General features: G+C 40.0%; 1 protein-coding gene across 2 annotated transcripts in view; it reads left to right on the forward strand.

The window, feature by feature from the left end:
* pacsin3 (protein kinase C and casein kinase substrate in neurons 3) overlaps window positions 1-19,911 on the forward strand; it is a 22,075-nt gene continuing 2,164 nt past the window's right edge. Inside the window, exons 1-10 of one of the 2 annotated variants that reach the window (XM_026377850.1) lie at window positions 1-530; window positions 3,603-3,669; window positions 10,811-10,911; window positions 11,700-11,856; window positions 12,019-12,254; window positions 12,584-12,739; window positions 13,798-13,973; window positions 15,707-15,827; window positions 17,782-17,906; window positions 19,006-19,166. In XM_026377850.1, coding sequence (XP_026233635.1) covers window positions 10,858-10,911; window positions 11,700-11,856; window positions 12,019-12,254; window positions 12,584-12,739; window positions 13,798-13,973; window positions 15,707-15,827; window positions 17,782-17,906; window positions 19,006-19,166 — 1,186 coding nt within the window. In that variant the 5' untranslated portion in view covers window positions 1-530; window positions 3,603-3,669; window positions 10,811-10,857. The remainder of the gene's footprint in view (window positions 531-3,602; window positions 3,670-10,810; window positions 10,912-11,699; window positions 11,857-12,018; window positions 12,255-12,583; window positions 12,740-13,797; window positions 13,974-15,706; window positions 15,828-17,781; window positions 17,907-19,005; window positions 19,167-19,911) is intronic. The other variant, XM_026377849.1, reaches the window with a different exon arrangement.

Genomic DNA, 19,911 nt, shown 5'->3' on the forward strand with positions numbered 1-19,911 from the left:
TTCTTATTTAGCAGTTCATTACGCCCTGGTCCCTTCTTGGACAGCAGAGTGGTTGTTTTTACAGGTCGCAGTAGCGGGTTTTCCCACGGCCCTTTGAGGCAGCACTGCGCCGTGCGGCGGACAGTGAAGGGTTAACTTCAGTAATAGGATGAATGGATGTTGTGGAGAGCAGCATCTGATTACACAGAGAGGGCAGCAGGCAGCGCTTATCTGCCAGCTCAACCTGTTTTTCGGTACCCTCCGAGGAAGACGACACGTTTGAATTTGTATTATTTCACATCACGCGGAAGAAACTTTACTTTTTCAAACCGAGGGGAGCAGGAAAAGCAGCAGAAGCCCGGTTTTTAAAGAAGTCTCAGGTCGGATCTCCTCCTCGTATAAATGGCCGAGGGGGCTCCCGGAGTGAACTTACAAGATGTCGCAGTTTGGAGAGGCTTGAAACAGGACTGTACTTCAACCAAGACACACGTCTGAGTCTGTCGGGGGCTCGTTTTGCTTTTGGTTTGTTCCTCCAGGTCGGAGAGACACAGGTAAGAGACCTCACCTGGCTGCTGTTGGCACATGCCGACACCCCGGCGGCGCCTGTGGCTGCTTTCATTTCCCTTTTCCTCTTTATTACGAGCAGCCGAGCGGCGTCTTCATCAGGCGGACTCACCCCCCCTCAGTGGGACGGTGCTCACCATCCAGCAGCTCCGGGACAAGTTAAATGATTTAAAAAAAACTAACTTGGTAACACTTAATAAACAGAATACATTAGTGAAACCTTGAAATATAAACGCAATAAATAAATGAATGATTAAATAAAACTCAAACTGCTTTGCCAACAGTCTGTTCGGGTTAATCCTGTCTAGATTAGAGTTTAAATTAAAGCCTGGTCCAGTGAGGTTTGGATCAACGACACACTGTGAAATAGCCCTTTGCTTTCATAATGGTCAGGAAACTTAAACAGCATCAAGGGTTTAACATAACAAGTTTCATAACAAGTATCAACAGTGATTAAACCTGTACCTGTGCTATTAATGGCGAGTGTTAAAGAAACTGCTGCTAGTTTTCTGCTGTACCAGACTGGTGTTAACTTGCTGACTGGAAATCTACACAAATCTATCAGGAGTCCTATAATCTGCATCTATACACTTTACAGGGGTCGTTGTCCTTTTACTGAGCAGCTTTAATTCAAAAATTAAAGCAGCTTTAATTCAAACATTAAAGCTTTAATTCAAAAATTAAAGCTGCAGCAAGTGATTTTTGACCTTTAGGTGGCAGAAAACTTTAAACCCAACTTAAACATAGTTCCTTTGTTTTACCAAGTTGTAATCGAGAGCTGATATCTGTGTAACTTCCATTCCACAAGTTTCTGTTACAGTCTCTTGTATATGACTTCTTTAATCCTGTGTTTTAAAAATTTTTTTCTGGTAACTGTACATATTCTTTACAGATTACACATGATTGATTGAAAATATTTGGATATTATTGGCATAAAATCAAGACAAAGAGCCAAAAACGTAACAGAGAACAAGTTAAATGTTTCTGAATCTGACACTTTATGTCAGACATGACTTGTGTCATGTGGACACAATCTACATGAAGTGTTTCATCAGATCAGATCAGATGAAACCCTATCTGTTGGTAATAGAAATCCATGTTAGGGAGTTTGGGAGTCCCAGATGAGCAGCAGTATTACAGTAGGATCCATGAGGGAGGAGGGGCCGGGAGGCAGAAACATCCCCCTGCTCCAGGCGTCAAATCCTGCCAAGCAAGTGGAATTTCATGGAAACTTGAAATATGTCAATGCACAATGTTAACTCCCACCCACTTTGTCAGCTCTCCTGTGGCTGGCCCACTTATCTGCTTGTGCTTTTCTAAAGTAATACTCCAGAAAATTACACCACAGTCACAAACTGAGAATAAAGGTCATCCCGGGGCAGTATGACTTTTCTGTATAGGCCAAAGAAGCAACATGTTAGGTAAACTAGCTCTATTTAGTCAGATAATGTGTGTTTGTGATTTTCTCTGTGGCATTTTCTAGAAGGTGATGCTTCATGCAGTCATAGAATGAATTGTGAACAGCATGGGAAGCAGGTTCTGGGTTAATCTTTGGCAGCGTTGCCTATGACGTGCGACAGATTGTGCCAAACTGGCCCAGGCCAGTATCTCTCTTGCAGGCTGTAGGTTTCTGTGCAGGGTGAAGGGAGCTGGCATGGTGGCCTGCCTATCCTAACAGGGCTTCACTGATGTGGTCCTGGTTAGAAATAAGCTAGGAGAACAGCTGTATGTGTGTGGGAACGAGGCTGAGCTGTCCCTTTTTCTTTTTTCTTTTTTTGGACTAGGTCTCTAGTCTACTGTACTCCACGTCTCTGATCAGCTTTTGTTTTGTTTTCTGTTTTAATCTCCACCAGAGAACCGTCACATGGTTTGTTGTCAGTTAGACACACAGCCTCAGGCTGCAGGCGGAGCTGTCAGACGATACAGGAATGAGATCACCATAGAAGTTTGAGATGTTGACTTAAGTGGCAAAGATCAACACTAACATTTGATTAACAAATGACAGACATATAAGACCAAGAGTAAATACATGTACTTCTATGAGACTAACGAAACATGTTGAAAAATTGCAATAATTATCACTTGTATATGATTGGCAACTATAAAACTAGAAATCTGCAATGTAAGGTCAAGAAACTGGTAATGATTTGGTGACAATATTGTTAGTGATTTAACTTTCATCCAGTTAACTAAATCATTAACTAATTATTGCAGCTCTAGTGGAACAAAGGCAGTAGTTATTATTATTTTTACTTAAAACAGTCAAATAGATTCAGTGATCAGGAAAAGGTGACATTCCTGCTCCATCAGCTGTGTATATATATGTATGTGTGCGTGTGTGTGTGTGTGTGTGTGTGTGTGTCTATATATATATATATATATATATATATATATATATATATATATATATATATATATATATATATATTCATGTCATGAGGTGCCATGTTTGTGGAGTGTAGTGTTTTATTTTTCACCAGCTTCAGTGAGATGCAATGACGAGTCTAGTAATTGATTAACTGACAAAAATACCATTATAATCTGTAGCAAACATTTTAAATCCAGCTGTAATGTGATATTTCACATATCTTTGATATGTTTCCAGATGGTACAATGTGGGAAAACATTGACGAATCTGGTACACAGCACATACTAAAGTGCTTTGTAGTAAATTTACTAATTCAGTATCACTGGTGTGGTCAGTTTAAAACCTGACACTCTCCTCCCAACTCATCCTCCAGGCAGGTAATTTTAGAGGTGGGAGTGAACTGCTCTGACCTCCCCTTACAGAGGTCCTGATCTTTGGAGTTTCATTATCCTTTCACTACACTCTTCATTTGTGACATTTCACCATGACTCCCAGAATGTGCCACCTTGCAGCCAGCACTGAGCCATATAACGGGCCGCTCGTCCAGCCCTGTGTGAACACTGTCCAGCTGCAGGAGAATCTAACTGCATGCAGCTTCGCTGCCTAACTAACCTCTCTCTGTTTTCCTTTTGCTGTCGCATCTGCTTCTGAGGGACCTTCCTCTCTCTGCCTGTCCCTTTTTGCCTCACAGGCCCGTGGAGACAAAGGCTGTCTTCTGTTTGGACATCTGTCCATCTCAGTTTTTTGTATTTAATAAGGTAAGTCCTGCTGTCCTTCACACCTCTCGACAGTTCGACAGTGCAGCATTGTTTGGTTGTTGCAACATGCGTTTTGTTTGCTATTTCTGTTGTATATTACTTTTCACCTTCATGCCTTTTATGTTTCTGTCAATGAATAATAATAATAATATTGCATTTAACATGCTTCTTGCTTCTGTGTTTGGCAACCAGCACATTTGATCAAGACCAGCAACAAATCTTAACATTTGAGAAGCTGAAACCAAAGAACATTTGGCAATTGTGCATTTGGCATTCTGTTAATTAAAACTTGATGTTAAGAGCTGCAGTGGTTTTTGTGTTAGAAAAATAGAACAAAGAGCAATGATATCTTCTGGCATGGAGTTTTGTTTTCAGATGTTAGATGACTGCATATTGCCTTAGTGGAGAATCGCTGAAATGACACTTGTTTCAAGCTGATGTGTCTTAAGCCACATCACTTTATCAAGTGGTGTTTTACTTCATTCTGTTGTGTTGCAGGGTTGTAGGACTTCCACCATGTATTTTATCACTGCTCTGTGACATTTATTAACCCTGTCCTGAGTCATTTTTCTATTTGCTGTGGGGGAAAATGGCATTTGCTTTAGGTGAACTATGCTGTAGCTGCAAAATTGGATTTTATTTTTTGTGACACACAAATCATAAGTAAAATGCTTCTTGACTATTTGGCTAACTGGCATCGTCAGTGGATTCAGTTTAAATCCAAAATACATTTGTGTTTTCGTCGCTTCTACTTTCTTGTAAAGTTGTGAAAGATGCTACAAGGTATTCATTTAATTTGGTGGATGGGGGATATTTGCATTTGGCAATTGTTTATTTAACTTTGACAATGTGTGGCAATGCTGGGGCTGAAGAACATGTTTGTACATGTATATAGCACAAATGTTTTTGTTTCTACAAAATGCCAATAGTCAGAGGTGGAAGATCATAGAGACTGCAGGGCTTAACAAAGCTGCATACTAATATTGAACGGGATTCAAAATGGAAATGGCTCGGTGAAAAGATTATGCTAGTACTACAAACACCCTGAAATCCTTTACACAGTCGTACTTAACCATCGTCCAAAACACTGTCCTGTGACAAATAATATGGTCTGTAAAATCAATGATGTACAATGATATACTTCCAAAGAATTATAAGAAGAACAGGTTTTATCTATGTGTTTATTTTCTATTTGGAGATTTCCGTCTTGTCTACACCTACTATGACTCACCCGTTGATTCTTTTGCCAACATAAACAGCAAGGATCAGGGCTTATACTGCCAAATATTAGTACATGTACAAGTATGAGAGGTGACATGGCGTTCACAGTTTCATACACTTTTTTTGTAATAAAAACAAAACATAACATAACAAATTGCTTGTTAATGCCTATTGCTGGAAGTTGGATGAAAAGATTAGTAGCACTGATAGTATGGCAGCTATCAACCTACCTCTCGATGATAGATATGCTATGACGTGAGTTTCAGAGGTGCTGGTGTGGCGCACATTGTTATCTTTGGATAGAGCCAAGCTAGCGACTCCTGTCTACGTGCTAAGCTTCATATGGCTTCATATTTACAGTGCAACATGAAAATAGCTAGCTGATGCTAGCTATTTTGATAATTATCAACTGTTTTGATAATTGATTACTCATGTTAGTAATTATGTAGGCAAAAGGTCAAATTAGCCGTTTCTCTAAAATATTAGGATTGAATACTTCTCTTTGTCTCTTTTAATGTGTGCAATTCAAATTAATACCTGTGTGATACATTACTCTGTTGATGCATATCTTCACATTTTTGCATCACTTAACATATTCCTTGACATAGTGTGCTGGATTCAACAGGACTTTGAAGACATGCCAGATGTAATTTTAGTCCATATTGTGTGGATGCTGCTGAGTGTGTTGATGGGGATTTTTTCCACTTTTCATTGTTGTAGTCTTTTCCCTCAGCATGCGTGTTTGCTAACCTGGCAGCTGTGGCGACAGCGGGGCCAGAGGAGCGGTGATAATCAAGTCCTCTTGGCATTTTAACTTCCGCTAAACCACAAACTGCAGTAACATGGAAACAAGGCTCTTAAAACAGCTTGTGGGTGAGCACATGTAGTGATTAATGCCAAGAGTATTAGGTTTTTCAGTTGTATTGTAACGTACTGACTTATCTCAGCTGCCATTTCAAGTGACAGACAAAGCAACGTAGGACAGTGGTTTTCAAAGTAATAATGTGAGTTATTTTTGCCAGCATCAGTCTTTTTGTAGTCGTGGTGAGCATGGTTATCATTTTCTTTCTTTAAACAGTGAGTCTCTCATTTTAGAAAGACTCACACAGCAGCACTGTGGTGCACAGCTGGTTCTCAGGCTCAGAAATACAGCCAATAGCACAGTGGCTGGAGCGAAAACATATCTCAAAGCGTTTCTGTTTATAGAATAGTGAAGGCTCCAGACTCTGCTGTATACACACTTTCAGAAACTGAAACTGCTGGAATAAAGAGGAACGTACAGACTGATCCACGTTTGACAGTAGCTTATAGAGCCGGGCCTGCAGAAAAACTGGTGGTGCACATTAATCAGATTAATGTACACCACCAGTTTTCCAGAGGGCTTATGAGCCCTGGATGTGTACGTCTCTCTATCTGTCGCTCCCTCCTCATCCCTCCCTCAGCTGGTCTCTCCCCTCCTCCTTCTCGCTGGCCTGACCCACTTCTCTGTAAACCAACAACCAGAATCTCCTTCTGTCTATTCACAAATCTCTGTGTCTAAAACCGTCACTCAGCTCTTAAGCAGACCTGTAAAGATCTTCACAGTTTGTTGACTGGGATGACTGACAGAATTTAATAGCTGTGGTTTATAAATATGGTGATATGATTAAATATGAATGTTGTGTGCTTTTTTAAAATGGGAAATAATTGGATGAGTATATGATTGAATGTAATTTTACTTTCAGGAAAATTAGGCTATAGCATTACTGAACATAAAGAAACCCACTCACATGGTCAGAAGAAAGTCATTGAATTTCCTGAACTTTAAGACATTGACTTGTGTGCATACTTTTTGATATTTGTTTCTATGACTGTATGTGTCAAATGTATTCCATTGTTAACAGTATTAAATCTGTGCTGATAGTTTGATAACCTGCTAATAATCAGACTGAAGTTACAGACAGAAACACTTTATGTTGATTAAATAAATTAATACAAATGAAAGGTTGGTTATTTCTGTGAGTAGGGGTTTGGGAGACAACCTGAGGTGGAAGACCATGTTCTCGTTCTGTTCAGTTGTTTTCCGACTGGGGAAGAAACTGTCAATGAACACAACACCAGACCTTTTGAGCAGACCTTTGATAATGATGATTGATTTAGCAGTGATATTGAGGTCTGGAACTCAGGAGTTTTTGACAACTGTTTATTTTAGAGGTCCGCAGATGACTGGTGTTTAGTCTTTATGAGGAGATAGTCACACCTTAGTACACAAGCACAAAGACCAGTGAAGGCGTAGTATTTAGTTGTTGGGTCATTTGATTTACTTATTCGGCTGGTCCCTCTTTTTACACGCCTCTTTTTCATCAATTTCTTTTAGTCTGACTAAGCAACTCCACTTCACTTTAAACCTGCTTTCTTGCTGTGATGCCATATCAGAAGCTGTTTGTGTTATTGTGCTATCAAACTGTCTTGGTAGCTCATAAACCTCTGTCTCTACTTCTCAGTTTGTTATCCTGAACTGTGTTTTAGTTCTACTACCTCATCTGTCACAGACTTTGCTCTCTCATTCCTCTCGTCTTTAATGGTTTTGCTCCTTCTATCACCTTTCTTTCTTTCAACAGTTGTCCTGTTTTCTGTCGGTCAGCCCTGACAGGCTGTAGGTCTGTAATGGATCAAGACCAACCTGTAGCTTTTGGATGCTTTGAGATGGTTGATGGGGTAACTGAAAAGACATAGACTCTTAAGACAACAAAAGAGATTTGAGGTAGAAAATCTTTTATATTATCCGCTTATGTTTTATAGCTGTGAGGCTTTGCCTCTAAGTGTTTCTTTCCCAAGCATTGTTTGGCCAGCCGGCTGTACGGACAACCCAAAACATAAGACTGTTGACCTTGATCTCTAATAATAGCTCTGCATTAACTGGAAAATTGCAAATGCAATACATGCTCCATATTTACCTTTTGCTGTGGACATTTATCTGTTGTCATTAATTAAGTATAATGAGGATTTGTTTATTTTTGTTTTAGAACTCTTTGAAGTCAGTCATTATGCTTGAACAAAATACAGGTAAAGACTAATAACTTTTCCAGTTTTTATTATCGTTAGTAAAAATTTATGACTAAATAAATGCACACCTAAAAATCTATCTTCAGCCCTCAGCAGCAATTTTTTTTTGTGATTCTTATGCACAAAAGTTAGCATGTTAGTGTCTTACGTGGACTGTCTGTGGTGTGAAACTATTTGCATGCTAGTCTTTAGCTCAAAGCAGCCTCACAGAGCCACTTAACCAGAGAATATTCAAAGATAAAGAGTTACAATAGTTATATATCTATATAGTTAAATATTTGACTTTGTAGGAACCTTTTTTATCTGAGCTGTGTTAGATCACAGTGTGCTGGGGCCTGATTCTCAAAACGTAACGTAAACTCTTATCTATGGCCTGTGGTCACTGACGATGGCATGTTGTGAAATTGTGAGTGAGTGGGAGTTTTCTATTAGCAATGGGGTTACATAAAGCACTTTGTGTTGAATGGTAGCTCAGGTATCGAGATCATACAAGCATAAGCAGCCAAACCTACTTGCTGTCAATGAGCCGCACCCAGATACTCACACAGCCACACGCTGCTGTCCTACAGTATTTAGCGACGTATGGTAAACTTCATTTTCTCATATTCACGCATGTTCCAGCATGCTGGTGACAGATGCCTTTGCTGTTAGCTTCCCGCCCACCTCTAAGTAACACACACACACACACACACACACACACAGAGCTGTCCTGTGTCAACCTCTGCTTTACACACCATGCAGTTTGGATAGGAAAGCTCAGAGAAGGATTAGCTGCCATGTCTGAAAGATGTTGTGTTGTGTTGTGTTGCTGCGTTGTTGAAAGTCATTAGGCAGAGCATCCCAAAACACACACACATCAACCTTTAACCTATCTATATAAAATATGATCTCTTTTAATTAAGCCTCACCCTAGTGTTAACAGGTAGCATAATTAAGTGTGTACCCCTTCTGCTGCTGCTGGCCGGTCTGTCATTACAGTCTTGCACTGTAGGGTTTAGTTAGACTCACTCCCACATTGTTTCTTGCAGTGCTCACCATAGCTACTGTACTGGTTACAGCACTGAAAACAAGTATGCACCGAGCGCTTAGATCAGCTGTTAGTTTTGTTCTGGGAGTCGACAAGTTATGTACAGTGAGAGAACATTGTGAAACACAGGCAGGAAAAATAAGTGGGACCTTCTCAGAGTCTTGTCAAGTCATGTCTTTTAGTAGAAATAATCTTATACAGCAGCAATTCAGAATGCTACACATGTGAAGAATTAACAGAGATGTTTGAGTAAAAGATGTTTGAGTAAAAAGTTCACATTTGTGGATTTAATGGTTTATTTTGTTGTTGCTGTCTTAGACCAGAACTAGTGTAGTGGCATGTTTTCCTCCCAGGTTACTGTCTGCCACAGGTAGTCATGTGACCTTGAAACAGGGTTTTGTCCAGTTCATTGTTCACTATGAACTGTTGACAGGGTTCATGAGCAAATTCACTGCGAAGCTGCACAGCTGAAGCTAAAGTCTAATTTGTTGCTATGCTTTGTAAACGTTGTCCTCTGTCATTCCTCACATAGGAAAAATTCATATTTCACATACTAGTTCATATTTATATGTATGTATAAATAAGTATGTAATAACCCTTTAATGATCACAGCTTCTTTCTGTGCATTAACCAGCCTGCATGTTGTTGGTCAGTGTCTGTGCACGTGGATATCGACTCATGGTGTCACAAGATGAAAGATGTAATCCAAAATATTGGTAGAACATTCTTCTATAAACCCCAGAGTTACTGGTTTAATTCCTGGTTCCTCCTGCCTATATGGTGAGGTGTCCTTGAAAAAGACACTGAAACCATCATGTACTGCAGATGTCCTAACAATTTATTTTGCTTGTTTACGAGAAAACTCCACATGGCACAGCACAGATGGTGTCATCTTCAGGTTATATCTTGTTTCTCCCTCTGTCCTGGCAATAGGAGCAGCAGCAAGATTACACATTTAATAGTTTGCAGATACAAATTCATTTTATCAGAGATGATTCAGTGCTAATGTTTGTGCATATTCTGTCTGATGAATGAGATCCATTGTGAACGAACAAGGCTTGTTGAGACAGATTCCTGCCTCAGTAATTGAGCGGATGTATGTGACAAGATCAGTGTTTGTCAGACACACAAGTAGATCAGTTGTGTGCACAACAAAAACTGGGCAGCAGCATGGAGAAAACATCCCAGATCTATGTGCAGCCAGCAGTGGTGCAGACTCTGTAGCTTTCTGTGTGGACTGACATAGAGCAGCAGTTTGCCAGCGGCTAGAAGTGCAGAGTTATGTAGACTCAAGTTTGATGCCCAAAACATACATACACAGACATATTATGTGTTATTAAGTGAATATTTTTATTATTATATAATATTTTTATTATTATATTTATTATTTATTCTAAGTGTATTTAACATAAACTATTTGTATATGTATTTTATTGCAAACTTGTGGCTCTGGAGAAGCTGAGGAAATGAAATGTATTTGCTGTTCAGTCAGTGAAGTTGAGGCACTTGAATTCTCTTCCATGTTGGCTTAAAAGTTGAGTTTCATAGTGCATTCTTGATGGGGGAGTCAACAGACAGATTTTTGTTATTATTTTCTTACAAACTTGAATGTGCTGAACTGATACTGATAATAATAATAGTGGCAAACAACACTTTCAATTTAGTAACAGATGACATTTGCCTTTCTCTGAAATATCCATATTTTTAAAATATAATTCACAATACAGGAATCATTAAATTAAAGCAGTATCCTGGATTAATACATGATTATTGTTAATTAGTGTCTGCTGATTTCCCACCTTTTGAAAAGGTACTGGCTGTTTGTAATCTTTCAATTTCTCTCTCCAGTATTTTCTGTAGCCGCCATCATTCCGTGCTGTAAGGGTGACCCCAAAATGTCTTCCAACGGAGACCTCAGCGACCCGGGGAGCTCTGAAAGCTTCTGGGAGGTACAGTAGAAACACACACATTCCCGACCTTGATCACCTGACTCTTAACCCTTTCTATAAAGCATGCCTAGAAGAAACACTTACAACCTGACTCATTCTCAGAGGTAAATGAGCCTGGCTCTTTTATTTTAATAATGCTTGGATTGAAAAAGTAACCAGTTGCTTAAAAGAGTTGATTAGGAATGGGTTACAAAAAGACTTCAACTGTCTGACCTCCAAATTACTTGGTGGTCAGGAAACCTAAGATTAGAGACTAATTATCGGGTCATTAAATTAAACATTTGACTTAGTTACACATTAGAATCTAGAGACACAAAGTCATTTGTGCACTTGAATTATTCAACCAGACCAGATAGATTATGTCAGTGAAACCCCAAATTCATTAGCAAATGAGAGAGAGTCCTCGTTAATACTTGACGAGGTTATCAGAGCAGCTCACTGCAGCTTTCAGTCGTCAGGTGATGCAGTGTGACAGTCTGGGGTGTTTAGAGACACAGACTCATAATGAGTCCCTGCTGAATGACTGCCGGCTTAACAACACACCATGTGGAAAAACTGCACTCCACTGTCTCAGCTCTGTTATTGCACTTTCTTTTATTATTGTTATTATCTTCTCTTTCTTATACTGTGATAACATATCAATGTGTCACCATACTAACAATACCATGTTGGCTTGGCAACATGCCTCATAGCAACATAGTGACTGGCATAACAACAGAAAAACATTTCATTTACAGTTTTGCTTTTGTTTTCTCACTCATTGTGTGTCTGTGTGTCTTATATTGCAGCCTGGGAACTACAAAAGGACTGTAAAGCGGATAGATGATGGACACCGGCTGTGTAATGAGATGGTCAGCTGCTTCCAGGAGAGGGCGAAGATAGAAAAGAGCTATGCTTTGCAGCTTAGTGACTGGGCCAAGAGGTGGAGGTGTGTTGTAGAGAGAGGTAAGTTCAAAAAAATATATTTTAATATTCATTTGATTGATTGAAAAATTAACCCTAAAATGAGAGCCATGTTGACAAACAGGAACAGTTTGTCTTTGTCTTTTCTGTTTTAAACTAATAGAAATGGTAAGAATCCATTCACTGCTCCTTTCCCGCACTTAGGGCCTCAGTACGGTACCCTGGAGAAGGCGTGGCATGCCTTCATGCAAGCAGCTGATCGGCTCAGTGATCTGCATCTGGAGTTGCGGGAGCGGCTGGCGGGGGAGGACAGCGAGAAGGTGCGCAACTGGCAGAAGGATGCTTTTCACAAGCAGATGATGGGTGGCTTCAAGGAGACCAGGGATGCAGAAGACGGCTTCCGCAAAGCCCAGAAACCCTGGGTCCGCAAACTAAAGGAGGTGAGTAATTTCTGGACATTTCTGCAAACTGATGGTAAGATCTGTTAGTTACACATTGGCATTTTGATTTTTTGTTTGTTTGTTTGTTTGTTTTTTTGGCCCTTTTTAGACCTAATTGATTAATTAGACAATCCTGGCACAATAATCGATAATGCTGTGACCTGACTCTGTTCACTATTCCTGTTTTCCTTTCCCTCCCCTATATAAGATAACTTTGTGAGTTTCAGCTGTGCTACATTGACTCTCTAGTCTAAAACCTAATGCAAGCTGTGAGTTTTACAAAAATACTCTTACAAAAAGTGTAAAACTGTGAGTGGGTATGTGTCAAGGTGGAGTCCAGCAAGAAGAGCTACAATCAGGCCAGGAAGGAGGAGTGGACAGCAGCTACCAGGGAAACGCACGCCAAGGCCGACCCGTCTAAGTCTCAAGAGGAAGTCCGCAAATATACGACGCGGGTGGAGCGCTGCAGCCAGGAGGCTGAAAAAGTACAGAGTTTACTCACACACCTACACATATAGATATGCAGCTTGTCTTGTAGGAGTCTCTACAAAATTACTTGTGTGTGTTTTTTCCTTGAAACGTGACTGGGCTTGTCTTCTCTGTTCTCTGCTCTGCACAAAACCCAACAGCAGAGAAAAAGCTCCAGGTCCTGAAGAGGGAAATGATCAACTAAAAACAGGGAAATCCTGAGACACATACAGGATCAGTCAGGACACAGAGCTGTGTCACGCAACCAACCAAATTCAGTTCAATTTTATTTGTATAGTGCCAAATCGCAACAGAAGTCATCTCAAGGCACTTTACAGTGTTTAAGGTTTAAGACCTTACAAAAACCCAACGACTTCACTTGAACAAGCACAAGGTGACAGTGGAGAGGAAAAACTCTTTAATGAAAGAAACCTACAGCAGAACCGGCCATCTGCCTTGCAACTAAAAACAACAAGAAGCAGCAAAAACATTGGGTGGGTTGGTAGGGCCAGTAACTTTGTACAGCTCCAAGGCTGAGAATACCTGCAGAGGAGAACAGAGAGAGGGAGACGGAGAGGAGGAAGCAGAACTACAAAAAGATGCAATGGTAACATTTAATGGACATAGAGGAGAGAGGAGAGGAGCTCAGTGTATCAGTAGAGGTCCCCCAGCAGACTAACCTATAGCAGCATAACTAAGAGATGGTCCAGAGTCACCTGATCCATCTCTAACTGTAAGCTTGGAAAATATGGAACAATGAGGTCTTTAGGATATGATGGAACTTGATTATTAAGTACTTTATATGTGAGGAGAAGAACAGAGAGAGTGTGTGTGTGTGTGTGTGTGTGTGTGTGTGTGTGTGTGTGTGTGTGTGTGTGTGTGTGTGTGTGTGTGTGTGTGTGTGTGTGTGTGTGCGCGCGCGCGCGCGCAAATGGGTGAATTAGAAGTAGTGTAAAAGATCCAAGAGGTTACCTTCCTGAATACATTTAGCTATTAACAGACACATTTACATATCTTCATCTCTCTTCATCTATTATATCAAATGTTGTATCGTGTGTGTGTGTGTGTGTGGTAGGCGAAGGAACGCTACCAAAGGGCCCTAGAGGAGCTGAACCGCTGTAACCCTCGCTACATGGAGGACATGGAGCAGGTGTTTGACCTCACCCAGGAGGCGGAGGGGAAGAGGCTGCGCTTTTTTAAAGACGTTCTCTTAGACATCCACACGCATCTCGACCTGTCTGCCAAAGAAGGGTAGGACACACAAACATACAACATCCACACATGGACAAATATACTAATACTATGATTGTGACCTATAACTTAGAACGATACACACAGAGATGTCATGGTTCAGGCATGTGTGTCTTTGTGTATGTACAGAAGAGTTAATAAAAAACTCAAACTGTTGTCCATTAACTATTGACCTCTAATTCTGTTTAAACAGCCGCTGTTACCACGCTAAATGTGATTGGTCTAGTTCAACAACATCTTTGTTCAAATATTGAACATATGAGAAGACATAAGAGGAACTTTTCAAACGATGGCTTTTTTATATTTTATGTTTTAACCTTTTGTTTCTTCAAGTTCTACTTTGCTGTAGTTGTTCTTTAAAATCAGTCAGATGTATTCAAGTACCAGATTCAAGTAATGACATGACCTGTCCTGCCCCAGTAACCTTAGTCCAAAGCCAAAGTCCAGACTCGGAATGAGCTCTCAGACTTTACTCCAACTCTACCAAATTACAGTTTTCTCTTCTACATTTGTGACATTGTGTCATTTTTATAATTGACTTTAACATATCCAGTATTTCACTGGTAAAAGAAAAGAAAGAAAAACAAAAATGTAATTTGTGCAGCAGCATTTTTTTTCTCTCTGTTGGTTTTAATGTAAGTGGTTTCACATGTTAAAAGCATGTTAAAGGGCAGTTTCTCAAATGAACAAACTCCCACCCTTGAGGTCGACAAAATGTTTGTTTGAGGTTTTTTAATGAATTTTAAGAATGGTGACATCTGTCCTCCGTTGGCTCCAGCCCATAGATTTGACTGAGGACCAAGTTCAATGTTCAAGCAGTCCACAGGCATCTACTGTACTGCAGCTTCTAAAAGAGGGTAGATGCAGCTTTTTACTTCATATCCTCTCATAAATGTAAACAAACCAGCCCAGAACTGATAATAATGGCTAAAATATGCAACATACAATAGCTTTATCTGGAATTCTCCCTTTAAATGGAGGTTTCACCATGTTAGAGGCCCAGCCCCCAGAATACACACAGTGTAATCAGGAACCTGCTGCAGTAAATATTTAGTGTATGAGCTCTGTAATTCTTCTATGTTGAGAGCAGGATTTAACAAATGCCACAATTATGTTTGGGTTTCTTTATAAAGCTGCACTAATCAATAATTTTTTGTTCACAAATGAATGACGGGCGTCACTCATGGTGACAGAGCTGCTGAAAAGTATCTCCTGACTCTGCAGTTGCACTTAGCTCTACAGAGTTTCTCTAGCGTCTTAGTGTTTTGATTTTAGCACAACTTCATTTTAAAGTAGAAATAAAAATAAATAAATAAAATAATGTTTCGATTAGGTCTGAGGTCTCCAGGTGTGACAACAGTTCTCTTTACAGCCTGTTCTGTTGCCACCATGTGGTTGATTTAGCAATTGAATCAACACCACAGAAGTTGTAAATTTAACAGTGTTTTATCAAACATTTCACTGTTGTTAACCTTAATAGCATTGCCCCTTCTCTGCTCCTTGTATCATTTTGCTATGCAAGAATATAAGGAAACATTATTTAATGAATGTGAGCTCATTCCACTTCAAACTGGCTCAACTTTGCTTCACTATTTTGTCGGTTAGAGTTTAGTCGGGTTGAACTGAAGGAAAAAGGAGACGCGTCAGTTCACCGCTGGAAGTGAAGGCGTCTTGCCCTGTTTCCCATACATGTAAATGAGCTGCAAATATTTGTGCGTCCCTCTGTCCAATAGGTTCAAGGACTTGTACCGGGATCTGGGTCAGACGATCCGAGCAGCCAATGACACTGAAGATCTGAGATGGTGGAGAAACACCCATGGACCGGGCATGAGCATGAACTGGCCGCAGTTTGAGGTAGGGACACACACTATTTACTTGAGTACTGTGTGTGTGTGTTGCAGAGACACAAACTGAATATATAATGGTTTTCTAGTGAAAGACTTGTTGTGGGACCATGTGCAGTCAGTGGGGTCAGGAATGTCAGAATGCATACACACGCTCGTACTAATACACACACACACACACACACACACACACACACACAATTTTTCTGTTGTTGATGGAAATATACAACTTTGACAGTGGAGCTGCGACAGGGACAGTAAGGACAAATATATATTTACCAATTAAAAACTGATTCATGTGTTAATCACAAGTCATTGTGCTGAAGTATCTTAATTCAACATGTATTCTTGGTAAATCACATTTGTCTCACACAGAATTGTCTAGTGCACATAAACATAAACCATGTCATACCATGGTCAAGACACACTGTAAAGTAAAAAAGCCAAATATAAGAGATTTTAAATAGGTAGTCGACTGTAGCTTCTTACTTACTATGGACATGAGAGCAGTATTCATCTTCTCCCTAAATCTCTGCAAGTTAATTTCCCAAAATGAAACCAATGAAAACACCTTTGTTAGAGCTTTACTGACTGAATATCAGTGACCAGAACTTTAACTTCGAATAGTTGCAGTTTCATGTCAGAGTGTGTTGAAAAGCACAGAATGTCCTGTTTGCAAAAATGTGAGAAAACCTGATATTATAACCGTCTGTGATCAGTTTCACACACGTATGTCCACACCCTCCTCACACTCTGTTCCTCATCCACAGTGAGGGAATAATTGTGATGCCTGTATTGTTCCATTTTCTGTCTGTGAAAAGATCTGCAGACCCAATTGTTAAATCATAATAGACATAATAGACAAAATCCTCTGGATTCCTGCCTCCCACCCTCCACTTTTATTTTTGGCTGTGTGTACGCTGCTTCAGACCTGGATCATCAAATTTCAAAATCCTACAAAAGAGATGACATCTAATACTCAGAAATGCAAGAAAAAGAGCACAGAAAAATGGCTTGTAGATTTTATTTTATCTTTTCAAATTTGTCTTTTCTGCAACTGAGTTAAGAAAATCACACCAACGTCACTGCTGAACTTTTCTTCCTGTTTCGAAAGCTGAACATATTCAGCTGTTAACTGCTAATAACCGGAGTGGATACCACAGAAGAGGACTGTAGCTTATCAGTGAGGGGAACTACGATAGTATAAAACCCTTTCAGTATAACCTACATACAGTATAACAGTTCAACAGGAGCACAAACGATGTCCTCGCTACAGTGGCAGCTCCATGTATGAGAGTTCATCAGTGTAACTACTGAAAGGATGTGGTTCTTTTCTTATGGAGGTGATGGGGACAGGTGCCTCTTCAGTAAGAATGTTGCTGTAAAGACGGAGACTGTTTAGCTAGAAACGGGGAGACAGAGATGTTGGCAGAAAGAAATGAATCTCTTGTGTCCTCTGAGGAATCTCGTGTCGTTCCCACAGCGCGACCAACACGCAAACAGAGAGCCATTGTCCCAGCACACACTGTTTGTCTTTCTGTGCTTGTGAGGACTGTTCATTTTAACACTATCTCTGCCTGCTGCATCCAAAAACAAATGTTTTAAAGTGAAGGGCAATAATAATGAATTTGCACGTATTGTACATGTTAGTGCTAATTCTATATTTGTTTTGCACACTTATAACATAGTTAATTTCCTAGATTGTCTCTGATCTCTTGGAGATGCAGCTGATTGATAAGTTTATTAATTGATTATCAACAGAGAATAAAACTGCATCTATGAATTAACATTGGCACCTAAAAAACATTTAGTTTGAATATTGGATAGATTAAGATCCTGGGAGACTTTTCAGTAGTCGTTTTCATTTAAATCTCTCCACAGTTTCATTCAGAATCAGAAAAACTATGTCAATTCATTTGTGATTGAATTTAATTTGAAAACCCTAACCCTAACCCTGCGTGCAGGAGTGGACTCCAGAGGCCAGTCGTTCCATCAGCAGGAAGGAGCGAGGTGGACAATCTGAGGAGAACGTGGTCACCCTCACCAACATCGTCCCCTCAGGTGGAGACATCACTACGGACACGGGCAGGTAGGAGGTCACCTCACTCAGCTTTATTACCATATGGTCACTGTAAGACTGACTTCAAAGGCTAACGTTATCATTCTTCACAAACTGATGCTCTCATCATTGCTCTAAGTAAGATACAAAGTTGGATACCCAACATACATGAACACATGAAATGCTAAAATAGAAAATGCAGACTGTGTGTTTTTACTGTAAACGTGTGTGTATGTGTGCATACCTGTGGGCTCTTAAGTTCAGACTTCACTCCAAACTGCAATTTTCCATTTTCGACCCACTTGTGCGTGTGCGATACAGAGATAGAGGCGTGTAGCATGTAGCTTGTTACCTTGTAGTCACCCTGAGGAGTTAACATCCTGTACATAACACACTCTAATTAGTAGCTAGAAAGCTGACTCAGTCTGTGTGTGTGCGTGTGTGTTACAGACTGTTACCAGCCGGTGTTCACGCTCCCCTAGCATTATGTTTTCTCAGTAGCAACAAACTGTAAATCACCTGCTGTGCTTCTCTATGAAATCCCATCATGTCTGCTGCCGACAGAGCTGCTCGTCTTTTTTTGAATCTTTAAAACATGATTCAAGAGTCAGAAATTTGTAGTCAGAACCAGTATCATGTTACTGGAGTGTAATTACATACACGCATTTTTGTTCTGCCACAGTATGTGGAGTCTGAATAAGCTTGTTTCCAAACAACGACTTTTCTTCCTCACTGCTCAGTAATTTTTCTGTGATTTCACGTTCATCTTTTTAAAATGTTTCAGTTTCCACTGTTGCACAGTAAAACGGGTGGTGAAAGAGCAACAACATGGTTTTTCTGTCAAAAAAAAAGATAACCAGTGTTAGGTGGATAGCAGATTGAAAAACTCAACCTTGAATCTATAAGACTAATATGAATCATAATCATCATCACAATGAACAAACATGCAGTCCCGTTATTTTTAGGTTATACTAGAATCATTAAGCTTTTGGATCATGTCCACACGGACATGACTGCAGTTAACAGCTGATTATATCTGAATTGTTAATCACAAAATGTTTCATAAGCAAATAGATTTATCAGCTAGATTTCCAATCTTTTGCTCTCTCTCTCTCCTTCCTCCTCTCAGGTATTCATCAGACTGGTCAGACGAGGAAAGTCCTAAGAAGGTGCTGGCGGTGAATGGCGTGGGGGAGGCAGAGGACGAAGAGGAGCAGGTAGAGGCGGTGCGAGTCCGAGCGCTCTATGATTACACGGGCCAGGAGGCTGATGAGCTCAGCTTTAAAGCAGGTATTAACCCTTACTAATGCTTACGGACCTGAGGCATCACGGGGGAAATCAGTTTTACTTTTATGATATTGTTTCATACATTTTAAGCTGCACTAAAAAAAGGTTTCTGCAGGAGAGCGTCATTTCCAATTCATACAGCCTATTATCTCAACAGCAATTTTATGAAAATACATAAGCACAAGAACATAATATGATCTGTAAATCCTAGAAAAACAGTTTATATTTCATATTTATAGAAATTGTTTCTTTTTCTTTTTGTTCACTGTGATGCCTCGTCTTAACACGTTTACACACACTCATGTCAAACACATTGTTTCAGTCATGAGTGGAGTAAGACTGTAATGCAACTTTCACAGCTTTGTACTTTCACTCACTTTTGACCTAGAAGCATGCCCTTGTTGTCTAAGGTTAACCAGGACGCTCTGTTGTGTGGCTCTGACCTGTCACACTGTTGTAGCCTCAGTCTGTTCTCTCAATGGGAGGCACATGAGCTAATGGGACCCGATGGCACCACAGAGGGAGAGACCTTAGTTTGGAAATGCTTAACTCAGCTCAGCTCCAGGAACCATGGACAGATTAACCTCCTGAAGGGCCCAGAGATAAAAACTTGTTCTTCCCCTCGACTATAATGGCAGTTTAATTAGTACACTAGGCACCTAGAAACCAAGCAGCACTCAGCAGTTAATTAATTGATTAGGTAGATTAGGTAAATATATATATATATATTGGCAATAATTCTGATTAT

The sequence above is a fragment of the Anabas testudineus genome, chromosome 3 (assembly GCF_900324465.2).
Source record: "Anabas testudineus chromosome 3, fAnaTes1.2, whole genome shotgun sequence".
NCBI classification, from domain to species: Eukaryota; Metazoa; Chordata; class Actinopteri; order Anabantiformes; family Anabantidae; genus Anabas; species Anabas testudineus.